The 22,757-nt window shown below is 38.6% G+C and overlaps 1 protein-coding gene across 4 annotated transcripts in view; it reads left to right on the top strand.

The window, feature by feature from the left end:
* CDK14 (cyclin dependent kinase 14) overlaps window positions 1-22,757 on the top strand; it is a 563,146-nt gene that overhangs the window by 319,072 nt on the left and 221,317 nt on the right. For all 4 annotated transcript variants that reach the window (XM_082471983.1, XM_082471984.1, XM_082471986.1 and 1 more), the window contains one exon: window positions 16,802-16,922. In XM_082471983.1, coding sequence (XP_082328109.1) covers window positions 16,802-16,922 — 121 coding nt within the window. The remainder of the gene's footprint in view (window positions 1-16,801; window positions 16,923-22,757) is intronic.

Below are 22,757 nucleotides of genomic sequence, written 5' to 3'. Positions count from 1 at the left end.
ACATGTTGGAGTTTTAACCTCTGAACATATGGCCTTTGTCATATGTATCTTCTCTTTCCTCAGAAATCCAACTTTATAATGTTATATTGTCTTTACCAAACCATTTTTAAGTTAAAACCTAGTAATATTTTTTTAAAAATCAGCCCAAATTTACTAATTCACACATTGAGGAAGAATGGGCTTATCATAGGAGCTAGGTAAAGTCAGTAATTTGTAATAGAAAATAGTCATTTGTGACTTCATGATAGAAACATTGCAAAAACTGGATGTTAACAAGAAAAAGTGTTTTGGGGAAAAACGTGTTATATAAGATGACTTACGTTTTTACTTAAAAGTGAGAAATGTGTAAAGTTGCCATTTTTTAAGACAAAAAACAAGTTTATAGAAAATGATATAGTGTAAAGGATATGTTTTTTAAAAGTCTATGGGGCTTTTTTTTGTTGTTTTGAAGATTAATTCCCTTGAAATTTATTTTTAGAAATATATACTGCATTTGTTCATAACATCTGATGTAGAGTCATATTTAATGATATGTTAATACATTTAGAGTCTTTTAGTGCCCATGAGGTATTGTCTCATACTTTTGGATTTCAATATACAATCATGATTTCAAAGATGAATCAATCCATACATGTACTAAATTTTACTTAACCACCAGACATGTATTTCAAGTATAGTTACCCCTTTGTGCTCCTTTAATGAACTGTTTAATGAAGGAATGAGTAGGATCAGTAAAAGAATGGATAGCAAAATAGAGAGGAATTCATGATTCCGGAACTCACATTTGGTTTGAAGAAAGTTTCTAAATTTAAAATGCCTTCAGTTACATTGTAAGATTTCAAATAAAGCCTCACTGGTGAAGATAAATGCCTTGAAGAACAAGTTATTTGGACTGACAAGATGGGGATATTTAAAGTATATTTAACAGATTCTAAAAAGGACATGTGCTTCAGATGTTAGGTTTCTGTCTTTAATTCTTAAAGGATAAGACAGTTGTCTAGTATAGCACAAGATGAGTTTACATTTTATTGCTGACAGCTCTTTTAAAACCGTGGCAGTCTTCTGGGAACACTCTTGGTCCTCTCAAATTCAGCATGTGTGATGTTTGCTGACAAGTGAGGGTAAATAGATTGTCAGGCTGCTGATTCTGAGTTCGAACTTCTCAAAATCTACCTGTTAGTCTTACCTCCGTTAGTTCTTAGTTATTTAGAGCAGCACGCCTTCATGTGGTTACATTGGATATAGAAATGAAACCTTTTTGTATGAATTGTAAAAATTTAAAATAAAATCCTGACTGCTTGGGCAGTCTTGACACTTTCATGTGAGGGAACTCTGTTCTAAGTATTATACTTGCAAAAGCATGTTTCCCTTCAAGGAAGATTTTTTGTTTTTAACTTCAGAACTGCCTGGTGATTCAGATTATCATGCACGCTTATCCTCCGTCTTCGTAGCTAAACTGGTTATTATGCAGACAAGCGAGGGCTTTAGAAGGCAACTTGGTTGTAGTGGTGAGAATATTTAAATAATAGTTTATTTCAGCCAGCTCCACCCACTCATTAACTCACTGCGGCCAGCCATCAGTTTCCCTGCACCAGGAAAGCCTGTCGTTTACAAACCATGACTATTTTAGGACCCACGCTATAAAATATAAAGAATACATATGCTGAAATCTTAACAGCGGAGACGGAAAAGGGGGAGGGGGTGCTAAGACTGCACAGGGCTGGGTTAGGGCTTATTTGACCCCTTTTCTTTCTCTCTTTTAAAAACAAGTATTTTTGTTGAGTAGGTAACATGCGCACAACAGTAATAGATATTTCCAAGACTACAACAGGGGAGTATAGTGAAAATTGTATCCTTCTCCTTCTTGTTTCCTTGTTTCTTTCCCCATAGGCAAGTGGCCTTTGCCTGTTTCTTACGTCTCTTTTCAGAGACATAATAGGCATGTATAAGCATGTTTCTTTTTATGCAAATAGTGTATATCATGCCCACTGTTCTTTATTTTGCCTTTTCCCTTAGCAGTATATTATAGTTGGTTCCATATTAGTACATACAGATTTAATGGCCTCATCAGCTGCATTTTGAAGCTGTACCATAATTTATTTAGCTTTTTTCCTCCTGGAATTTGTGGTTATTTTTGGTCTTTTGCTATAAACAATGTCACAATAGGTATCCATGCACATAAGTCTTTCTGTGCATAAATATAGGATAAAGGTGCCATTGATCACTTTCTGAAACTTCTGAAACACACCCAGTGACTTCCAAGTTCAGTTCAACCAGCCAGCTTGGTGAACATATTACTCATTCTGGGCCCTGTCTAGGCTGGTCCTGGGGACTTTCAAGAATCAGACATGGTCCCTGCCTTAAATAAGGTAGTATCACTCTCCAGTGACTGTGATGCTTCAAGGTAAAGTGCTGGGCGACAGATCAGAGGCGCAGCAGAATCTTGTGGAAATCCACAGCAGGGAGGAATGACTTCTGATCTTGGGGATCAGGGGAGAATTTGAGGATGGGTTGGAATTAGAATTCCATGTGGGAAATGGCAGAGGAGGCATGGGGAGAGGGTTCAGGAAGCGTGGGTGCACCAAAGCACATGCTGGGTGTACTGCCCTCCACACAGGGCCTCCTCATCATACTTGCCATGTGCCAGGCCCCCTCCTGCCTCAGAGTGCGGGCACTTGCTGTGCCTTCTGCCTGTAATACTTCCCCAAGATTTTCTGATGGCTTGCTCCCTTTGCAGGGATGCCCACAGGTCATCAGGGCTCCTCACTGTGGGCTCTGGTTATTTGCCCGTGCCCTCCAGGTCTTGTCCTGTCGTGTCAGAAACCGGTGCCTCATGTTCCTGCCCTCTGCTCTTCCTCTCAATGCCACCATGTAAAAGTGCCTCTTATGATGGCCCCTGGCACAGCTGGCTCCTCCCTGGTGACTGGCACTGCCACAGCCATTCTGGCCTCCTTTGCCATCTGCTCAAGGGCAAAACAGGCCCTTCCCTTAGACTGCTACAGTGCAGCCACCATCAGGGTATCATTTCCAACAACAATTATGAAAGTTAAGAATTTGGGGAAGGGCAAGGTAGTGGTACTACTCACTTCTGTTCAAAGTGGTTGGCTCAGAACCTAGAGACCCCTCCTTAGCATTGGAGAGAGGGTTCTCTCTGTTTATCTCTTGCTCATCCCTCTCTCTGACTAGAACTGGCTTTCCTCTCCCCCAAGTGAGTGTACCCCAGTGATGCTACCTGGAATTCAGGCCCTAAGGCTTCAGAAAGAGGAATGTCCCTCCTTGTGAGAATCTAAGTCTCCTGAGAGGTCTAATTTCAGATCTTGGGGTCCCCCTTGCATCCCCTAGCCACAGGACTGGGTGCTCTGACCTGCAGCCCCAATAAACAATCATAGCACTTAATATTTACACCAAAACACAACCAACAGTCCAATATCAGTAATCTCGTAGGACTTAGACTTAAATGTTATTAAGTTGGGCTTAACTGGTCCTGTGCTTTGTAGGGTGAAGAATAGCTCTCACCACCTACCCTTTCTTCAGTCCTTTGGGCTCCTGAAAACCTCTGATCAAGAACTGGGAGAGGCATTGGTGCATTGTCTTTGTGTTCCTTGAGGCAGCAAACGTCTCCCTCAAATAAACTGCAGAGCCTCAGAAACCTATTAGCTCTGCCAAAACAGGCACCCAGTTTACATTAAACCCTTCGGTCTGTTTGAAGCATCCAGATGCAAGTTAATTTCACAGCCTGCCCCAGAACAGTGGGTAGGGACTTGCTTTACATTTATGTAACAGAAATTGCCATTATGTTGCTTTTCTTAGAATAAAGGAACAGTCAGCAGGGAAGGTAAATTCAGGTCTCTTCCTATCAGTAAAACTAAACAGCTGGAAGCTTTGAAATGAGTGTGTTTGTACTTCTGCTCATCAAGGTTTTTTTTAAGAAGCTCTCAGGTCTGGGCACACCTCTTTCTGTGCTTAAGTTAACTCTTTGAGAGGCAGCTAAGGTGCCATGCAGAGTAAGAGACACTTGCTATTGTTGTAGTTGGGATCTAAGCTGGTTTCACACATATAAGCACTTCAGTTCATAGGCAGGGATTCCAGTAAGTAGAGGCAAATTGATCTCCTGTCTGAATGTGCTTCAGACAGTCTTGTCTAAGTCCTACATTTTACAAAAGACTCTGTTATATTGGGATGCAGAAGGGGTGGGACGTGATGGTAAGAAATGGGACAATCGTAAGAAATGATCATCGCTCATAGGGAGCTTATAATATAGATGGAGAGATAAACAGAGATAAACAGATGAATAAAACAGTTTTATGTACTTACTGCCAAATAAGTTGAATAGAGAATGAGATGTGACATAAATTTTGGAGGAGAGATTGATTAATTCTTGAGGTTTCATTCATCTAAATTTTTTTTTAAGATTTATTTTTTATTTTATTTATTTTTGGCTGCGTTGGGCCTTAGTTGCGGCACGCGGGATCTTCGTTGAGGCACGCGGGATCTTTTTGTTGTGGTCTGCGGGCTCTTCCTTGTGGTGCGTGGGTTTCTCTCTAGTTGTGGTGTGCAGGTTTTCTCTTCTCTGGTTGTGGTGCGCAGGCTCCAGGGGGCATGGGCTCTGCAGTTTGCAGCACGCGGGCTCTAGTTGAGACTCACAAGCTCAGTAGTTGTGGCACACGGGCTTAGTTGCCCTGCGGCATGTGGGATCTTAATTCCCTGACCAGAGATTGAACCAGCCATCCCTGCATTGTAAGGCAGATTCTTTACCACTGGACCACCAGGGAAATCCCCATCTAAATTTTAAATATCACATTAGATAAAGTTTGAGACATCATGGAGTTTGTTAGGAAAATAAGTTCATCACTTATATTAAGAACCAGTAACGTATATTAATAGCCTTATGGTATGATATTATATTTTTATTTAACATATTTATGAACATCATAAAGAGATTAAAGCATTATATATATATATATTGGGTTTACTTCTTACCAAAAAAAAAAAAAAAGAATCATAGGGGACTTCCCTGGCGGTACAGTGGTTAAGACTCCATACTTCCACTGCAGGGGGCACGGGTTTGATCCCTGGTTGGAGAACTATGATCCCGCATGCTGTGGCCAAAAAAAAAAAAAAAAAAAATCATGAGCTTTTAGGTAATTTAATCTTACTTGCATTAGGTTTTTAAAATTTTTAAACCCAGGAACAGATTTTTTCTATTGAAATCTGACACGAAGTCCCAAGCTATAACACAGGTAAAAGTAGAGGTGCTCTGGATGAGGTGGGTTTGGTTATTCACCCTGTTGGCCAGGATGACAAACACGTGCCACCTGCTATGGGAACACTGTCTCAGGGGTTCATGATAGGTGCTGTTCTCTCTCTCTATGTCAGTGCAACAATAGACTCACTGTGGGCTGACGCCCTGCCAGGAGCTGGAGCTACCAAGGTGAATGACGCATGGTCCTCTTTCAGGGAAACTGCAGTCTTGTGTGGGGCGGGGGGGCAGGGGGGCTGATATGTAAATGAATGACTTGGGATGTCCGTGCATGCTCAGGGCTGCTGTCATTCAGAGAACAGAGGAAGGCTCACTGCCTGGACCAGGGAGGGAGGGCAAGTCAGGGAAGCTTCTGGAGGACTTGGCCAGAGTATAGGTGTGAAGGACATGTAGGAATCCATCAGCTGAGTAAGGCATTCCAAGGAATGAGACCATGTTGTGCAAAGAAACTGACATGAAATCAGATAATTACAGGTAATTTGATAGGCAGGTAACAGTTGCCTATGTTCTGTTCTATAACAGAACATAGAAAGGAAGGGGAAGAAAAAAGGCTGGAGTAATAATAGCAGGGGAGGTTATTTCTCAGAGTTTGGACTTTCAGAATAAAGCCCAGAGGATACGTTAAGCTCTTTAGCAGAGGAGAGTGACCTGATCAGATGGTGTTTTAGTTAATGATAATAGCCAATATGTACTGTGTTATTATAGGCCAAGTGCACTATTCATCACTTTCCATGCATTTCTCATTTAATCACACAAATGCCCTAGGAGTCAGGTGTGGTCATTGTATCAGGGATCCTAGAAGAAAACAAAGGGCAACTCAAACAGGGTGATTGAGGAGAGCTGGATGAAGGGACTATTTATGAAACTGTGGGCAGGTTTAAAGATGTAAAACCCCTCCAGGCTAGCAGTAGTGGGGAGCCTTTACCATTCTGCTCTGCAGGATTACGAGAGAAATAGATTCTGGAACTCACTGAGCAAGAGTGGAAGCCTTCCAGGACTTCCCTGGCAGTCCAGTGGTTAAGACTCAGCGCTCCCACTGCAGGGGGCATGGGTTCCATCCCTGGTCGGGGAACTAAGATCCCACCCACTTGCCGCACAGCATGGCCAAAGAAAAAAAAAGAAAGAGTGGTAGCCTTCCAAGGGAGTACTTAGCCACAGCCATTTTCCTGTCCAGCTGGGAAGGAGCCAAGGGTAAAAAAACACACCAGCCTCACTTTTTTCCTTCCCTTTGATTTTTGGTCCTTGTGCCTCCCACTGGCCAAACTGCACTTGAGGCCAGGGGACCAACAACTCTGTAGTAACAAGCTCATTAAGGTAGGCAGAGAACAGGAAGGAGGAAGAGTCAAGAATGCATCAGGAGAGGCAAATAGAGAATATCCAGCAAAGTTACCACATGCATTTCACACATGAAGCAACTAAAAGTCAGCTAGGTTAATCACTTGCCCCAAATCACGCAGCTCGTAAGTGGGGGTCCCACATGAGCGCACAGAGGAAGCTCTTGCACACTACAGGGAACTGTCTCTTCCTCAGACTATGGAAAAGGAATAGGAAGGGCAAACGTGGCAGCTGGGAAACCAGTGAGGAGCTCTTTCTAAGATTCAAGACCCAGAAGAATAAGTATGAAGGCCTAAAATGACAGTGCAGTGAGCACAAAAAGAAGGGAATGGATTTGAAACAGTAGAGGCAGAATGGATACAACTGTGGACCTCAACTTCCTTATAAAAAATGATAATATAGAAGACAGACTGTCTTAGATTCTTTCCAGCACAAAAGCTATATGACTCATCCCTGCAGTGATTGTGATATATGTTTATTTCATGGAATTAATGTATCTTTGAAAATATTCCCCAAATGCTCAATATACCTCCTTTTGGAGATTTAAAGTTTATTTATATATTAGTAATGCCCAACTCCAGTATCAGGACAACCAAGATTGTCACCAGATGTCATAAAACATGTTTTAAAATCATCCAAATAAAGTTTAAAAATCATCAAAATCATGTTCATGTCTTTTAGTAGACATTTTCTTCTCATTATAATGTCTAAGTCCTGTACTGAGTACAGTGTTGAGACCCCAAACTATAACTTGACCTCTGTTCAAATAGTATGAAAAGAGAAAAGAAAAAAACTAAAAGCATGGGAGAAAATAATTCACAAAAATTGGGCAACAACCATAAAATTTTTAAAATATCGTAATGACTTAGCATGACCTAAACCTTTTTTTTCCCCTTGAATTGGCTCAATGATTCCCGCATTAATTTGAACTGATTTAGTTGGACATTTACCCTTATAAAAACATAAAAACCTCTTAGTTCAAGTTTGAGCATAGTTGCCTATTTTCGTCTCATGGAATATTTAAAAAATTCACTTCAGTAAGGACACCTCAGAAGAGCTTTTTCCTTAGGTGTTACTATTGTACATATCCTTCAGATTAGCTTTAACCACACCCAAGTTTGAGGTTTCTGGAAAAAAACAATGAGCCTTTGGGGTCCTGTAAGATAAAGAGCATCCCACCCCACCCCCCCCCAAAAAAATAGAATTTCTAGCGGTTACTCTCCAAGTTACTGCAGCCTTCTGGCTAACTACTCCGTTTCTGGGGCTACTGCTTTCTGCCAACTTCCACTTTAAAACAGACAAACAAAGTAGCTGATAAGAACTGTTCTTATTTAAGCAACCAAACCCTAATTTGAAGGTTCCTGAGCATTTCTCTTATGGAACTTCTCTTTTCCTTGAGGGCTTTTTGTCTGATTGTTCTATGAGGCCCTCTAGACAACATCAGTCATTTTCTCTTGAGTTTACTTATTCTTTTGGAACCTCCTTTCAGTAAAACCAGCTGTGTTTTCTCCTCACTTCTCTTTCCTATGTCCCCTGCCTCCCTGTCCTCGCCCCATCCCTCTCCCTCTCTCGCAAGACTGACCTGTCACTGTTCTGGGCTTTGGACCCACTCAGTCTATGCCACTGCCCATCTGGAGCCCAGGAGCATGTTTGTTCCCAGATGCCCAGTCTTTCTGGGGAGGCGGTGACACTGCCTGCATTCACATCCGGGCATAGCCACTTATTACTGTAGACCAAAGGGTAAATTAGTTTCCTGTCTGTATAATTGGGATGCTAATAATTATATTACCTTCTAGGTTATTGCAATGATTAAATGACATCACACATTTAAAACCCTTAGAATACCCAACAGATTGTAACTGGTCAAGAATTTCTCATCAAGTTTGCCTCTGTATTATAATCACTAGCATATTATCCACGGATTCTCATATTTTTATATTACCTATGGTAAGACTAGGTAAGGGTATTGTCCCCCCTCCTTTTTACAAAATTTTAGGTGGCTTAGGAAGGAAATGGGAATGATTTTCTCATAAAGTCTCCAAGAGGAACACTCACTCTGATTTATTATTTTTCTTCAAAGCTAAAAAAATTAATGAGCGTAGGTTGTTATTTCGAATGTTACGTATGTATGATAATTTCATCTTTATACATTGGCTTCTTTCATATTAAGCACAAAGCATACCTCTGGCATAAAATCGTAATTATTCTTACTTTATTTGACCTAATTATAATTACTGTTGTTCAATAAATAATCTCTCTTTAACATATACAAATGTATGCTCATAATATTTTTGGTATTTAAATACATATTTATAAGCAAATGGCCTAAAAGTTCTGAGTATTATGTCTTGATTTAAAACTTAGATTCTTATGATGAATTTAGTATGTTTTACCTTTAATTTTTAAAAACTGGAAACATCATCATGCATATGGAAATTCATCAAAATTGCCTATTTAGTCAGGTTATGAAATTCATTTTCTATGTTGTGTTGTCATCTAGCATTGGAATAATAACTATGAGTTTCATTAACTGAGAAGCAGAAACTAGAAAATTAAATGTAAACCAGTGAACTGTGAAAATGATGATATATTCACATATACGCTCTTGAAAATGATTTTGCATTTTTCTGCTAATGCAGATGTGATGTGATGGGATCAGTGAGGTGGAATTATTTACTAAAAAGGGCTTTTTAAGAACTTGAGCATATATGATCCTCATACATTTAATGAACAAGGTTCTTAGTAATATTTTCTTAGGATCGCTGAGTTTTAGTACCTAGATGGACTTTAAAGTTTCCTTAGTCTGACCATGGGTCAACAAACTTTTTCTTAAAGGCCAGATACTAAATTTTGTAGCTTTACATGTTGTACTACTCAACTCTGCTGTTGAGTACAAGAGCAGCCATAGACAATACGTGAAAGAACAGACGTAGCTGTGTTCCAGCAAAATTCATTTACAAAGACAGGTAGCCAGCTCATAGGCTGTAGTTTGATGACTCTGATCTCAGCCCCCTTATTTTACACATAACATAAGCAAGAGAGCTTAAGTGACTTAATCAAGGAGACACAACTAACTCATTAGTGTCAGAATGACTGTCAGGCATTTCGTTTTTTTCTTATCACAAGTCTTCCAATATGCAGACTACTGCTCTGGTAGCAAAAGCATGTTTCTTATGTGGTAGTCAGCCAAAGAACTCTGACTAATTGGTCTTACCACCACTCCTATTAATTTCATGTAAAGCAGTATTTCCCAGAGGAATGTATTGTTTTTATGTTCTATGCAAAATAGAAAATAAAGTCTTCCTATATAAAAAATTTAATTCGAAAATTTCCTTTCTTGTTTAGAATGTCTTTATTAAAATATTATGATCATTTCTGTTATTTCAAATGAAAGATATGAAAAAAGTACCCTTGAGGATAGACAGAAGTTAGGCATAATTTATTAACTTAAAAAATTCAAAGGTCAGAGCATATATATGCTTATATAAAAATATAAGATCAGAACAAAATAAAATATTGCCTTAACATGTTTTAATGTCTTCTGGATTTAATTTCATTTTAATTAGAGTTTGTTTTCAGAGATTACTCTTATTCAGTTGAAAGATTCTGACAAATGCCAGTCATAACATTTTAAAGGGATTTTGGTATCCTGTAAAGAGTAGCTTCTGTTAAAGTAGAAATCTGGACAGGAAAAAAAAAAAAACAAAGATGTTTCATTTAAAGGAAAGGAAAGGAGATTATAATTGTTATCTCAAAACTTTTTTTCCACTTTAAGAAACACCATGTGATATTAAGTGTATAAAAAACATAGACCTGTCCCTGAAATGCTCACATTTCCTGCTTTCTATTATGGCAAATATGGGGCAAGAGGTTTGGAGGATGCTTATAGGGGCAGATTGGGCATTCAAGTCTTTTATTATTCACATTGAAGAGTGTTCCGATTAAACTTTAATTTTCAGTAAAATTAATCTCAGTAAATGTAGGTCATTTATTGTCTAGGATGTATTTCGAAATTGATAACTATTTGCTGTGGACAGACCTGAGGCTAGTGTAATACTCTAGCAAGAGATGATGAGGACCTAAGGAGAGGAAGAAAAGAGAGCAATTATAAAGTAAAATCCATTGAATTTTTTAATTTTTTAAGTGAAAGTGAAACCGTGCAACTCAGATTGGGACTTGAACCCACGGGCTGGGACTCAAACCCAGCCAAAACCCATATTGGGACTTGAACGCACGCTCTTTCAACTGAGATCACACACCTGGTCTCAGGACTTAATGAAGTTCAGGTTCTTGATCTCTCATCGCAGAGAGAAGTCAGTGAGAGACAAAGTTGATAGGTAGGAAGTAGATTTATTTAGAGAGAAACACACCCCACAGACAGAGTATGGTCCATCTCAGAAAGGGAGAGCAGCCCCAGGGTATGGGGTTGCCAGTTTTTATTGGGGTGGGTAATCTCATAGGCTAATGAGTGGGGGGAGTATTCCAGCTATTTTGGGGAAGGGGTGGGAATTTCCAGGAACTGGGCCACTACCCACTCTTTGACTTTTAGAGTCAGCCTTGGAACTGTCATGGCACCTGTGGGTGTGTCATTTAGCTTGCTGATGTGTTACAATCAGCGTATACTGAGGCTCAAGGTCTAGTGGAAGTCAACTGTCTGCCATCTTGGACCTACTTGGTTCTAGTCAGTTTATGTCGTGTCCTCGGGCTATGTCATCCTTTTAAAGGTTGTGCCCTGCCCCCTTCCCTCCTGTTTCAAAAGGAGCCTATAACGAAACAAGACTTCTGGCTTTGGTGAATGGATGGGTGGTGATGTTTAGTGGTGAGTTATAGAACACTGGAGGGGGTAGTAACGGTTGGAGAATTGGGGACAATAAAAATCTTAAAAATACATATGGAGGATCTAAGTTGACATTTTTTATTTAGAAATCTAAAGTTTTAGGGGAAGGTTGATAGTAGAGATACATATTTGGGATCTTCAGCAGACAGATAGTAACTGAACACATGGGAGTAAATCAGATCCTCCAGGAAAACTTGTCAAGTGCAGAGGCAAAAGGTTAAAGCCAAAACTCTGGGCAACACCAGAAGAAAATGCTTTTTTGTTTTGTTTTGATTGATGGTTGTTTATTGATACACTGTAAGAGCAGCAATAATGAATTTTAAAAAATAGCTTTAGCGCATCATCAGATACTTAATGTAAACCCTCTAGGAGGGAGAGGACACCATTAAAAATGTCTATTTAAAATAAATTCCAGGCCAGTTCTCAGGACTGTGGAATGGGAAAGAAATATAAAAGCCTTCCTCTGCCCTTACTCCGTGGACTAGCTCACGGAATAGAGAAGTCTTCCCCTTTTCAGCCTGACAGCCTAATGGTAAACTGTTACCCAAGTATGTCATGTCTGTGTGGAATCAAGTTGTGAAGAAAGGAGCCCCTTTCCTAGAAATATTGATTTTGTGATTAAGAGGAAGACACTCTTTCTGATCATTCAGTTTGGGGAATGAAGTAAGGTGAGAGAGACGTGTGGGAGTTGCTCTAATATAAAATACAAAACCACTGACAAGCACAGAACAGTGGCACATCCTCTGGAAAGACTGAAGTGGTGAGAGATGTTCCTTTATATTGTATTTTAGTTGGCTTTCGCAAGTCCATCTACCTTTTGCCATTATTCCACTTAATTCAAAAGAAACAAATCAGTGTTGCCAGTTCTTCCTCAATTCCTTAGTCAAAGCAAAGACATGGGAATTAGTATTCTTGAGCCCCAATGCTAGTTTTAGCAATTTTCTCCATGGCGTCAGAGGGATAACTCAAGTCTCCAACCAATGTTACTACCTGCAAAAAGGATGCATTAGAATTTGAAAGAATAATTAGATGTGCATAGAATAGAAATCTAATGAACATGAGTGTACAGCTAAAAGAACTTTTACTGTTTGGGGAACCTAAAACAGTTTACTGGTAAATTGCATTTGACCCTGGACTCACAGCATATTTCCTGTATTAACGATGCAATTGGCCATAGAGACTTGTGGTTGGGGTCCAGTTTAGTGCCTGTAGGACATCCTCAATCCCTATGTCTAGTGAGGAATTGGGTAGACCCAGATCTGAAGCCCACAGACAAGTATGAGCTGGAAATAAAATCTTAAGAGAAGTCGCCTAGGGATGACAGTTAAAACACAGCATTAGCCACAGTTACCCACAGAGTGAATACATTTAGAAAGCAGTGGTTTAGGGCTTCCCTGGTGGCGCAGTGGTTGAGAATCTGCCTGCCAATGCAGGGGACACGGGTTCGAGCCCTGGTCTGGGAAGATCCCACATGCCGCGGAGCAACTGGGCCCGTGAGCCACAACCGCTGAGCCTGCACGTCTGGAGCCTGTGCTCTGCAACAAGAGAGGCCACTATAGTGAGAGGCCCGCGCACCGCGATGAAGAGTGGCCCCCACTTGCCACAACTAGAGAAAGCCCTCGCACAGAAACGAAGACCCAACACAGCCATAAGTAAATAAATAAATTAATTTAAAAAAAAAATTTTTTTTAAATAAAAAAAAAAGAAAGCAGTGGTTTAAATATATAACTCTAGACAAGTCCAGCAATGGGGCAGATAGAGGAAGATTCCAGAAGCAGACCAAGTCACTCCTATTATCTCTAGCATAACTGAGAAGTCAAGGGAGTAAATTTAAAAGAATGGGAGTGGTCAACTGTATCCATTGCAGCTGAGAGAACTTTTTTTTTTTTTTTTTTTTTAAATTTATTTATTTTTTATTTATTTTTATGGCTGTGTTGGGTCTTCATTTCTGTGTGAGGGCTTTCTCCAGTTGTGGCAAGCGGGGGCCACCCCTCATCGCGGTGCGCGGGCCTCTCACTGCCGCGGCCTCTCTTGTTGCGGAGCACAGGCTCCAGACGCGCAGGCTCAGCAATAGTGGCTCAACGGGCCTAGTCGCCCTGCGGCATGTGGGATCCTCCCAGACCAGGGCCCGAACCCGCGTCCCCTGCACTGGCAGGCAGACTCCCAACCACTGCGCCACCAGGGAAGCCCCTGAGAGAACTTTTAAGATAAGGTCTGAAGAATCTCCATTGGTTGGTGCCGAAGGGCTGGTCTTCTGAAGGCAAATGTTGGAAGAACTGTCACATGATTTACTTTGTGTCCCTGCCAGAGGGTAGAACCAGGCTCAGGGTGGCAGCAGAAGTTAGACCATCTTATAGAGATATGAAAGGGAATTCTTTCCTTGGGTAAGAGCTTATCTGTAAAGCTTCTTAACTCTTCTGGAAATCTAAGATTCTACTATGCTAGCTAGAATCAAGGTTGTCCAACTTTGAATAATTGGCAAGAGGGCTTGAATGATAGGATTTTTTACTCCGCTCTTAGGGTCTTTCCTTAGAAGTGGTAACATCTTCAAGTTGGATACTCTGAATCGTTAGGCAAGCCATTTTAGGTGCCCAAAGGAACATGCACCCTTTCATATGTACACACTCAGCCAAAGCAGCAGTGTATAAATAACCTATACTCATCTAGTTAGCATTTCACTTTGCTTTTTGACTCTTAATTCAAACTGAACATTAATATAAGAAGTTTTGATAATAACCCATGAACTTCATCCTTTTTAGAAGGTATTGTAGCTCTCTTCCTATAGTGTTACCATAGCAACTGACAAGGAACAGAGAAAGAAAGCTTTCACACATGCTGTGCTAATTAATCCTGTCCTACAGTTTTCCTTCAGCCAGAGGATGCAGTTTAATAAATTTTGCATAGTAAGCGTGTTTTGATGCATGAACTGTATAAATAAATAGCAATATCTTTACTAAATATATTTATTTAAAAATGCAGTTGTATATTTCTACTTCAGGGTGTACTTTTTTTTCTTTTGAGTCATTGTTTTAATAATGTGCTCCCTCCCTGAAAAGTTTTGGGATTTATTTATCTTTTTAACTGAACATAAATATTTTTAGGGTTAAAACCTTTTGTTTAACAATATACAGGACACTCTCCACAAGAATATGTTTTAATTGACTCTATTAAAGTGAGATGTGAAAGAGTTTTTCTCAAGTGACACAGAAGAATGTATCTTAAAGATATAATAACATGCTTCAATATGACACATTTATATGCAAACCACTTTAAGAAACTGTCTTAACACATTGAAGAGTTAGATATTGAAAACTCATTTTCAGTGTTGATTTGGGAAGTTGTGTGACCCATGTGAATGGAGTTTGGGCAGTCCTTGACTGAAACAAGAGATGGAGAAAAATAATGTAGATGAAGAGCTTTTTCTATTTGTATTTTTCATAAATATTTAATCAGTTTTACAAACTTATATTCAGAGTGGGCATAACTGACCTGAAATCACATATCATTATTTAGATTTATACTATTTCTAGGTAATTTTGAGGTCTGGTTCTCCCTTTAAAACTGGAGGTATCACAATTTTCTATAACCAGTCTGGTCTTCTGAGCTGTCAAAGAAAATCTCAGATTCTTAAATTCTCCTATCCCTCTGGCCTAGCTTTCTGTCAACGGGGCCTTGGCAAAACCAAGGGAATCCAGCCTGAATGTTTTTGGCATCCCATTTGCCTTGACAACAGCATATGGAACAAGTCAGAACCTACTTCAGGACTTGTGCTTATTAGCTCTTTAGTCTGTATAGAAACATGCTCATTTGAGGAACTAAACTTTTTGATGGGATCACTAAACTCTGGAAACACTTTACCACCCTGACTGTTTTATCTGTTGTTCAGTTTTGCCTTATTTGAGGTAGGATAAAACCTTGCAGAGAAAAGGAGTAGAGGTTATTATGGAAATCTGTTATCAGAAATAATTATTCTATTCATGTGCAGAAAAGTTAGGGACAATACATGTGTAGGTATGTTTGTGTGTGAATAATCTGTACATTTTAATATAGAATACTTATAAACATTAGTCAATTTATAATATGCCATTGTGTTGTTATAAAAACTGCATGGTAGGAAAAATTAGTTACTGTAACCATAGTTGAACTAATTAGAAATTCATCTTCTCACCAGGTGCTCTATTAATTTTAACATTTACATATAATACAGTAAAGGGAATACCAAGTGTTTAATAAAATGAGAAAAGTTATGTTCCTAAGTACTACATACAAATTTAAATAATCAAAACATTAAAATAAATATGGTAGGTTCACTGTAAAAATGTTTATTCGCTTTGAGCATTACAGTGATAAATAATACTTTACACTTCTCCTTAATGGACATACCCAGATAGAAAGCTATCGCACAGATTTTTTTCTCTTAAAAAAATAACATCTATAGGTTTTGTGTTTTTTGAAGGAATTATGTATTCATTGTAGAAAACTTGGGAAAAACTCAGAAAAACTTATTAAATTAAAAAACCAGATAATCTTGTATTCCAGAACTAACCACTAAGGTTATTCAAATATATTTTCCACCAGTCTTTTTTCAGTGCATAAATATTTATGGTTGTGAGGTCAAACTGCGTGTAATTTATCACTTAACATTTTATTGTGACCACTTTCCCAATTTTTAAACATTCTTAGAAAACAATTTAATTTATTATATGGTATATCATCATTTCCACATACCAGATTTATTTAACTATTCCTTTATAATTATTTATTTATGTGGTTTTCAAATGAACCTCCTGAATAAGCATTTCTTAGTGAGTGTTTGACAGAACCCTGAAACCAAAAGAAGTTTTGGAAAAACCCTTTGAGAAAAGAGTCATATTTTCATCTTTCAGATTCACCGTACACATTAGAAAAATTAAGGGCAGTGAGAAGTCCCACAGTATGGAAACCTGTTTTACTTTCTAAACCATCTTTTCTCAAAGGTATTTGACCTTGGGACTTTTCCTTATCACACTTATTTGTAACTCTCAGAACTAAAGTACCATGAGACATTCTTTGGAAAGTCCAGGAAATTTCTAAGCTTCTGCATAGTATCAAATAGTTTATGAATCGTTTGTTTACTCTCCTGGGATATTTTTTTTTAGATTCTTGGTGCTATATTAGGAAATATAAATGATTTATTGGTTATTAACATGTATTTGAAACAGGTAGACCACAATATGCTTTCCCCAACCTTTCTAGTAACCTTGACATTGCATTTGTGATTCTGTATTATAATATCACGTTTGACCTTTTAAAACTGTGAACGTTCAAATTTAAATTCCTTTGTTTTATTAATGCCTATTAAACTTCTTTATGTTTCATGTAACCCACAGGTCTTGCAAGAGCAAAATCCGTCCCTAGCCACACATACTCCAATGAAGTGGTTACCTTGTGGTACAGACCTCCAGATGTCCTCCTGGGCTCGACAGAATATTCCACCTGCCTTGACATGTGGTGAGAAATGGAAGCTTTACTCTAGCTAATTTATCTGTAGTGCTTGGTCTGGGTCAAGCCTAGACAAACATCCTAACAGTCTGAATGAAGATTAATGGTGCTGGAGTGTTGGCCTGTGTGTGGCAATACCACTGGAGTTTTTGAAAACATAATTGGGAATGTTCCCTAATCAGGGACTCCCTTACAGATGGTGTCTGGTAATGGTTCTTGATGGACAGGGGCAGAGACATTTTTCTAACTGTCAGTTTGGTGATTTTTCTCCCTAAGGGTCTTAATTTGTAGATTTATTTTATAACAAGGAAGTATATATCTCCAAACAGCAGTATGGGTTGGAAGTTGTAGGAGCATGTTTAAATTCACAACAGAAATCCGATAAGTGGTCTGAAAATTTTGCTGTGACTGTAATGTACTAAATTTGGTACAGTATACCCCTGAAAACTGTTGGTACCAATTATCCAAAATGAAATAAAATGATTACTTTTTAAAAGTATCAGAGTAAGTTTAATTTCAATAGAGTCACAGTTTTGTACAGTGGTTTAGCAAAACTTAAAAATCTATTATAGGAGGCCCAAAGACTGGCAAGGTTTAATGTGTAATTATGATTAATGATAAACTGTGATGAGTTTCCAGTCTAGTGTGATCTAAATCAAATAAGGGAATAACCTTCTTTTTAGCAATCAGGAAAGGCTTAATAGTGAATGTTGAAAATGTCATTTATTAATAGAAAAATCCCTTTTCTAGACTCACAATTGTGTTCAGAGTAGAACAGTTCACATAGCACATGGCTGTTTGATAGCATGAATCATCTTCGATGAATGATGATGCCTTACATACAGAATTCAGCTACGTGTTCGCGTAATGTTTATGACCTCAATAAAGCTTCAGCATGTGTCATTTATCTTCTTGCCCTGTACTTACTTCACTGCTCTACCCTAAATAATCTTGAACTTTTAGTAAATTAGGCTGTGATGAGGCTTGGCTTCTTCCCTGATATTTTTTATCCAAACTTTCTTTCTTCCTTTCTTCCTTCCTCCCTCCCTCCCTACCTTCCTTCCTTCCTTCCTTTGTTTTCGTCTGCGTTGGGTCTTCGTTGCTGCATGCGGGCTTTCTCTAGTTGCAGCGAGCGGGGGCTACTCTTCATTGTGGTGCGCAGGCTTCTCATTGCGGTGGCTTCTCTTGTTGCGGAGCACAGGCTCTAGGTGCACAGGCTTCAGTAGCTGTGGCACGTGGGCTCAGTAGTTGTGACTCACGGGCTCTAGAGCGCAGGCTCAGTAGTTGTGGTGCATGGGCTTAGTTGCTCCGTGGCATGTGATCTTCCCAGACCAGGGCTTGAACCCATGTCGCCTGCATTGGCAGGCGGATTCTTAACCACTGTGCCATCAGGGAAGCCCTGATCCAAACATTTTATGGAGAGAAAACAATCAAGTTCCTTGTGATGTAAGGTACAGCGTAGATTTACTTAATTTAGATTCCAGCAAACCCTTAGGAATGGGATTTGGGCATCTGTAAAGCCACTGAAAATATATGCAACATTTTGTGTACACGTGGATATATTTGTTTTTATGGGGTGTAGATCTGTATGAGTTATAGAGTGTTTTTCTCTATTTTTTGAGAATGGAAATTCTAGATTGTTTTTCAGTGAGGTCAGTTAAGGACTCTGCTAATAGAACATAGTTTGGAAATATTTGTGGCTTGGAGCCAGTTTTGTCTTAGTTGCTTGGCAGGGCAGTTAAGACTCTACCCTCAGAATGAGGAGAAGCTGTTTTTTATACACTAGTGGCTAATTTTTCCCAAACCTTTGAAAGTGCTCTTTAAAGTACAGAGGACCACATGGATTGGGACTTGCTAATATGTCTGTTTGTGATATATAGTGTTTGACTTCCAGTCTGTGCCTCTCCGCTCCCCCTGCTCCCCAGCCTTTCTGTGACATGTATGTGCCTGTTTGTGTCCATTCTCTTACGGAAGAAGGCTTGGTTGCTTTCTGCCAATTTGCTTTAAGCAGAGACATAATGAAGCATAAGAAGAAGATGGTTATTTAAGTGGAAGGGAGGAAAACTGATATAAAATAATAGACCCCAAATGCCCTTTTGTCTGCATGCCAAGATTATTCCTTGCCAAAAGCAAATAGTAAATGTGTTATGTTGGAGCAGTTTCCCATGCTTATTGGCTCTTCATTTCTAAGCCCTAAAATCTGAGTTATGTCTATGCTATGCCTGTCACTCTGAATCTGATTTCATTCCAAGCCATTTTCTAAAAGCCATTTTATTTTCCTATAAGTCAGGTAAAATGTATGTATTTTTCCAGTTAGAGAAAAGCTCACAGGACAATGATTTTTGCATAATTAGTGACCTTGATGCTGGGTGTTCAAAGATCTAGAAATGGGACTATAATTGAGTCATGGCTCAGCTGCACCAAAGAGAAGTGCAAATATTAAACCATAGACAATAGCAGGGAGGCAGGTGGCAGTGGTTTCAGGCTATTTTTACAGTTAATTTACCATCCTGGGGCAGTAGGGTAGTAACTAAAAACTAATGATCCCTACACAGTGTTACACTTTCCAGTTTTCTGTTTAAATAGCTTCGGGCAATAAAAATATTAATGAAGACACTTATTCATTAACATTGGCAGCAAGCGATGGAAGTCAGAGCTCTCCCTGTTATGATTTACTGCTCTAGGTCTCCAGCACGGTGGTGATGTATGAATATAGTGTGCGATTTGAGAACTCATCAGGGAAGATAGTTTTTGACACCTTTGTCTGCCTCCGTGAAGGAGGGTTTAAGCAGAGGAATCAAATTGGACTTTGTCTCGTGTATAGCTTCCCTTAATTCTTGGATTTTATAACTCTTTGAAAGTCAAGGCATAGGAAATCATCTTTAAGCTTCTAAACCAAAAAGGCTTACCAAGTACTGAAAACCACATTAAGAGAAGTGCAAATGTGAAAAGGAGCTTATCTGTGTAGTTCCTCCCTTGTCAAGGAGTTCTGCTCTAGCTGTCGAGGTCATTGCTCTTAATAAGCCTTATATTCCTTTATAGAAGCTCATAAATATGTTTAGAATGGCATTTGTTTTCTAAAGCAGAAGGTCACTTGGGATTATTTTAAGGGATTAATTTTTAGCATAGTGACTAAATTATCTGTAGCTAATAAATATCTCATCATCACGGTGCTTTTGGGGGGGCACAATATATAGTGATACCACCTTGTGTCAATTCCAGCACTCCCCAACATGGTGTGTAAAGAATGATAGCATGTCAGTCTCTCCCTTTCATCATCTTTTTCAAAGCTAATTAACATATTAACTATGCTTGTCAAAATGTGGGGCAAATCATTTATAAATAAGCCTGTCAAATGTAATGAGATTGCATATTAAATCACCCTTTTCTCTATAGCATCTCTGATTTAGGATTAAAATTAATTTATTTAACATTGTAGCAGCTGGGTGGTTAGAAAAAAATTTCCGTACCTATCTTGATATATAGAAAAACGTCTGCATCAAAATTGATTTTGCATATATCAGAAAAGAAATTGCCTATTTATTGAGTATTATAAGGCCAGTTAGCATTGCATTTTATTAAATAAGCCTAATCACCATACATACTGGCGATATAGAGTTCTGCCATCATCCTTAATGATCTCTCCTGAACCAAGGAAATTTATGTAATAAAATGAAGTTTCCTAAGGACTCAGGCTTGTTTACCAGTGTTTTAAGAGAATCATAAATTGTCTTAAGCAATAGTAATAACAATGGTAACAATAATAGATACTTTTACTGAACACAAACCGAATTCTAAGTCCTCTTACGCATTTTAATTACTTACCTACTGTTCTATGATACAGTGAAAGAAAACAAAACCCAGGGAGACTAAATAAGAGAGTAAGGGTCATAGTTAGTAAATAGAGCTGACATTCAAACTCAGAGCTAACCCACTCCAAAGCCCTTTCTCCTTATAACATATTACATAATCTCTTAAGATGATTTATAAGCAATTGTTTTTTATTTTACTAGTAAAGTGATTCCAAAACACAAATAAGTAAAATACCTCTTTGAGAATTTAGGCTATGATCTGAGTCATGTTGGATCCTTTCCATATTTCAAACAAAGTAGGTGGCTTTCCCTCTCACACAACAGCCTTGCAGACTGCTTTCTCTCCTCACATCAATAGTCTATATTATATAATTTTATTCAGGGTGGAGTTTTTTTGAAATAAACTTAAGACATGAATCATTGGATTGAATACATTTTCATGAGACCAATATCTATACTGGCAAGTATTTTCACAACTTCTAACCATTACTCATTTACCCCTTCTGCTAAAACGAATGTGTCCATTTAAAAAAGAATGCTAGTAAAAAAATGAGAATTTGAGTTCATGGGCTACATAAAATCATCTGTCAACATTATTTACACATTTTCTAATTAATCAGGTCATGAGACCAAGGAGGATTCAAATTAGTCACTCTGAAAAGTAACAACTCTTTAAGAGCTCTTGAGAGCTGTTCAAATAATACATGATCCAGATGACTTGCCAGTGTAGCCACTGACAATGCAATGGAACATGACAAAAGAACAGGGATAGTCAGAAGGGTGTCTGGGGGACAAAAGCTGAGCTTCTGGTGGCAGCCGTACTTTCTGAGCCACTCCCACTACTGAAGTCCCTTAAAATTGCGATGACCATAGAGTATATTGTCCATACCAAGACACTTTTTAGAGTTAATAGTAATTCTGCTAGGACAATAGGTGTAAAACAGGCATGTAACTGTGGCATGTGGTCATCTTACTCATAAAGCACTGGAGCAGTAATTTGCTAAATACTAGTAGTCAGAAGAGACAATGCATTTGAGTGCTTAATTCACACTGAAGGGGTACTGGCTATTCCTTGTGGAAAACTGCTGTTATATTGCTTTATAACAAATTGTCTCCAAAAGTACAGTTCTCTAATATTAGATTATTATGACATTATGGAGTGGCTGTCACAGTGCTGCATTTAGTGATGGCTTTGGAATGCTTAAGGGAACCTGTCCTCTTATCCTATCAGAAGCTTAGCGTGGTTATGGTTATTACATCCCATGTTGTTTATCAGTGTGTGTTTGTGAGAGAGAGTGTATGTGTGTTTTCAATGGATATGTTTGGTCACTTGTTAATGATGGGTTGGCTGAATCATAACATATAAAATGAGACATTGTATATGTAGTTTTCACTACTAAATATTTTTAAAACAAATAAAAATTCCCCCACTTGTATCAAAGTTGGCAAAGTAATTGGTTACCCACAACTGGTTTTTGGATAATTTTTAAATAGCCAATCACAATGACTAAGTTTCATGATACTAAGATAGCCCTTGGTATACTTAGCTGCCTCACTGGTTCATAGCTGCAAGAGATGGATAAATGCGGAAATTCTTTAAGAAATATATGACTCCATAAATGTTGAAAATAGTGTTCTTATCAGCTTTTGGAACATCAACCAGCCAAGCTAAATATTTTGTATTTCTATTAAAGTATACAATCCAAGGGTGCTATAGAATATATCAAAGAAATAGAAGCTGTTGTATTTGGTTTTAGGGAGATTCACATACTGTCTATGTCTAGAGAATTAGAGAGAAATTTTGGCCCAGGATGTTCTCATCTTACGTGTGTGTGTGCGCGTGCACATGCGTTTAATTCGGAAATATATGTTAGTACTCAAAGTTTGGAGAGCATTGGATGTTCACTAGTGCCTTTTATGTTTTACAAGTTGTGTATTTTTTCATGTAGCTATTGATTCTCTGATCATGGTAACTAACAGTGGTTTGCTGTATAAAGGAGGCCATGTTATGGTAGAAAGTACGTTGAATGCC

This window comes from Balaenoptera physalus (genome assembly GCF_965194825.1).
Source record: "Balaenoptera physalus genome assembly, chromosome: 8".
Classification (NCBI taxonomy): domain Eukaryota; kingdom Metazoa; phylum Chordata; class Mammalia; order Artiodactyla; family Balaenopteridae; genus Balaenoptera; species Balaenoptera physalus.
Note: the sequence above shows the minus strand (reverse complement) of the source record. Positions and strands in the feature narration are given on the sequence as shown.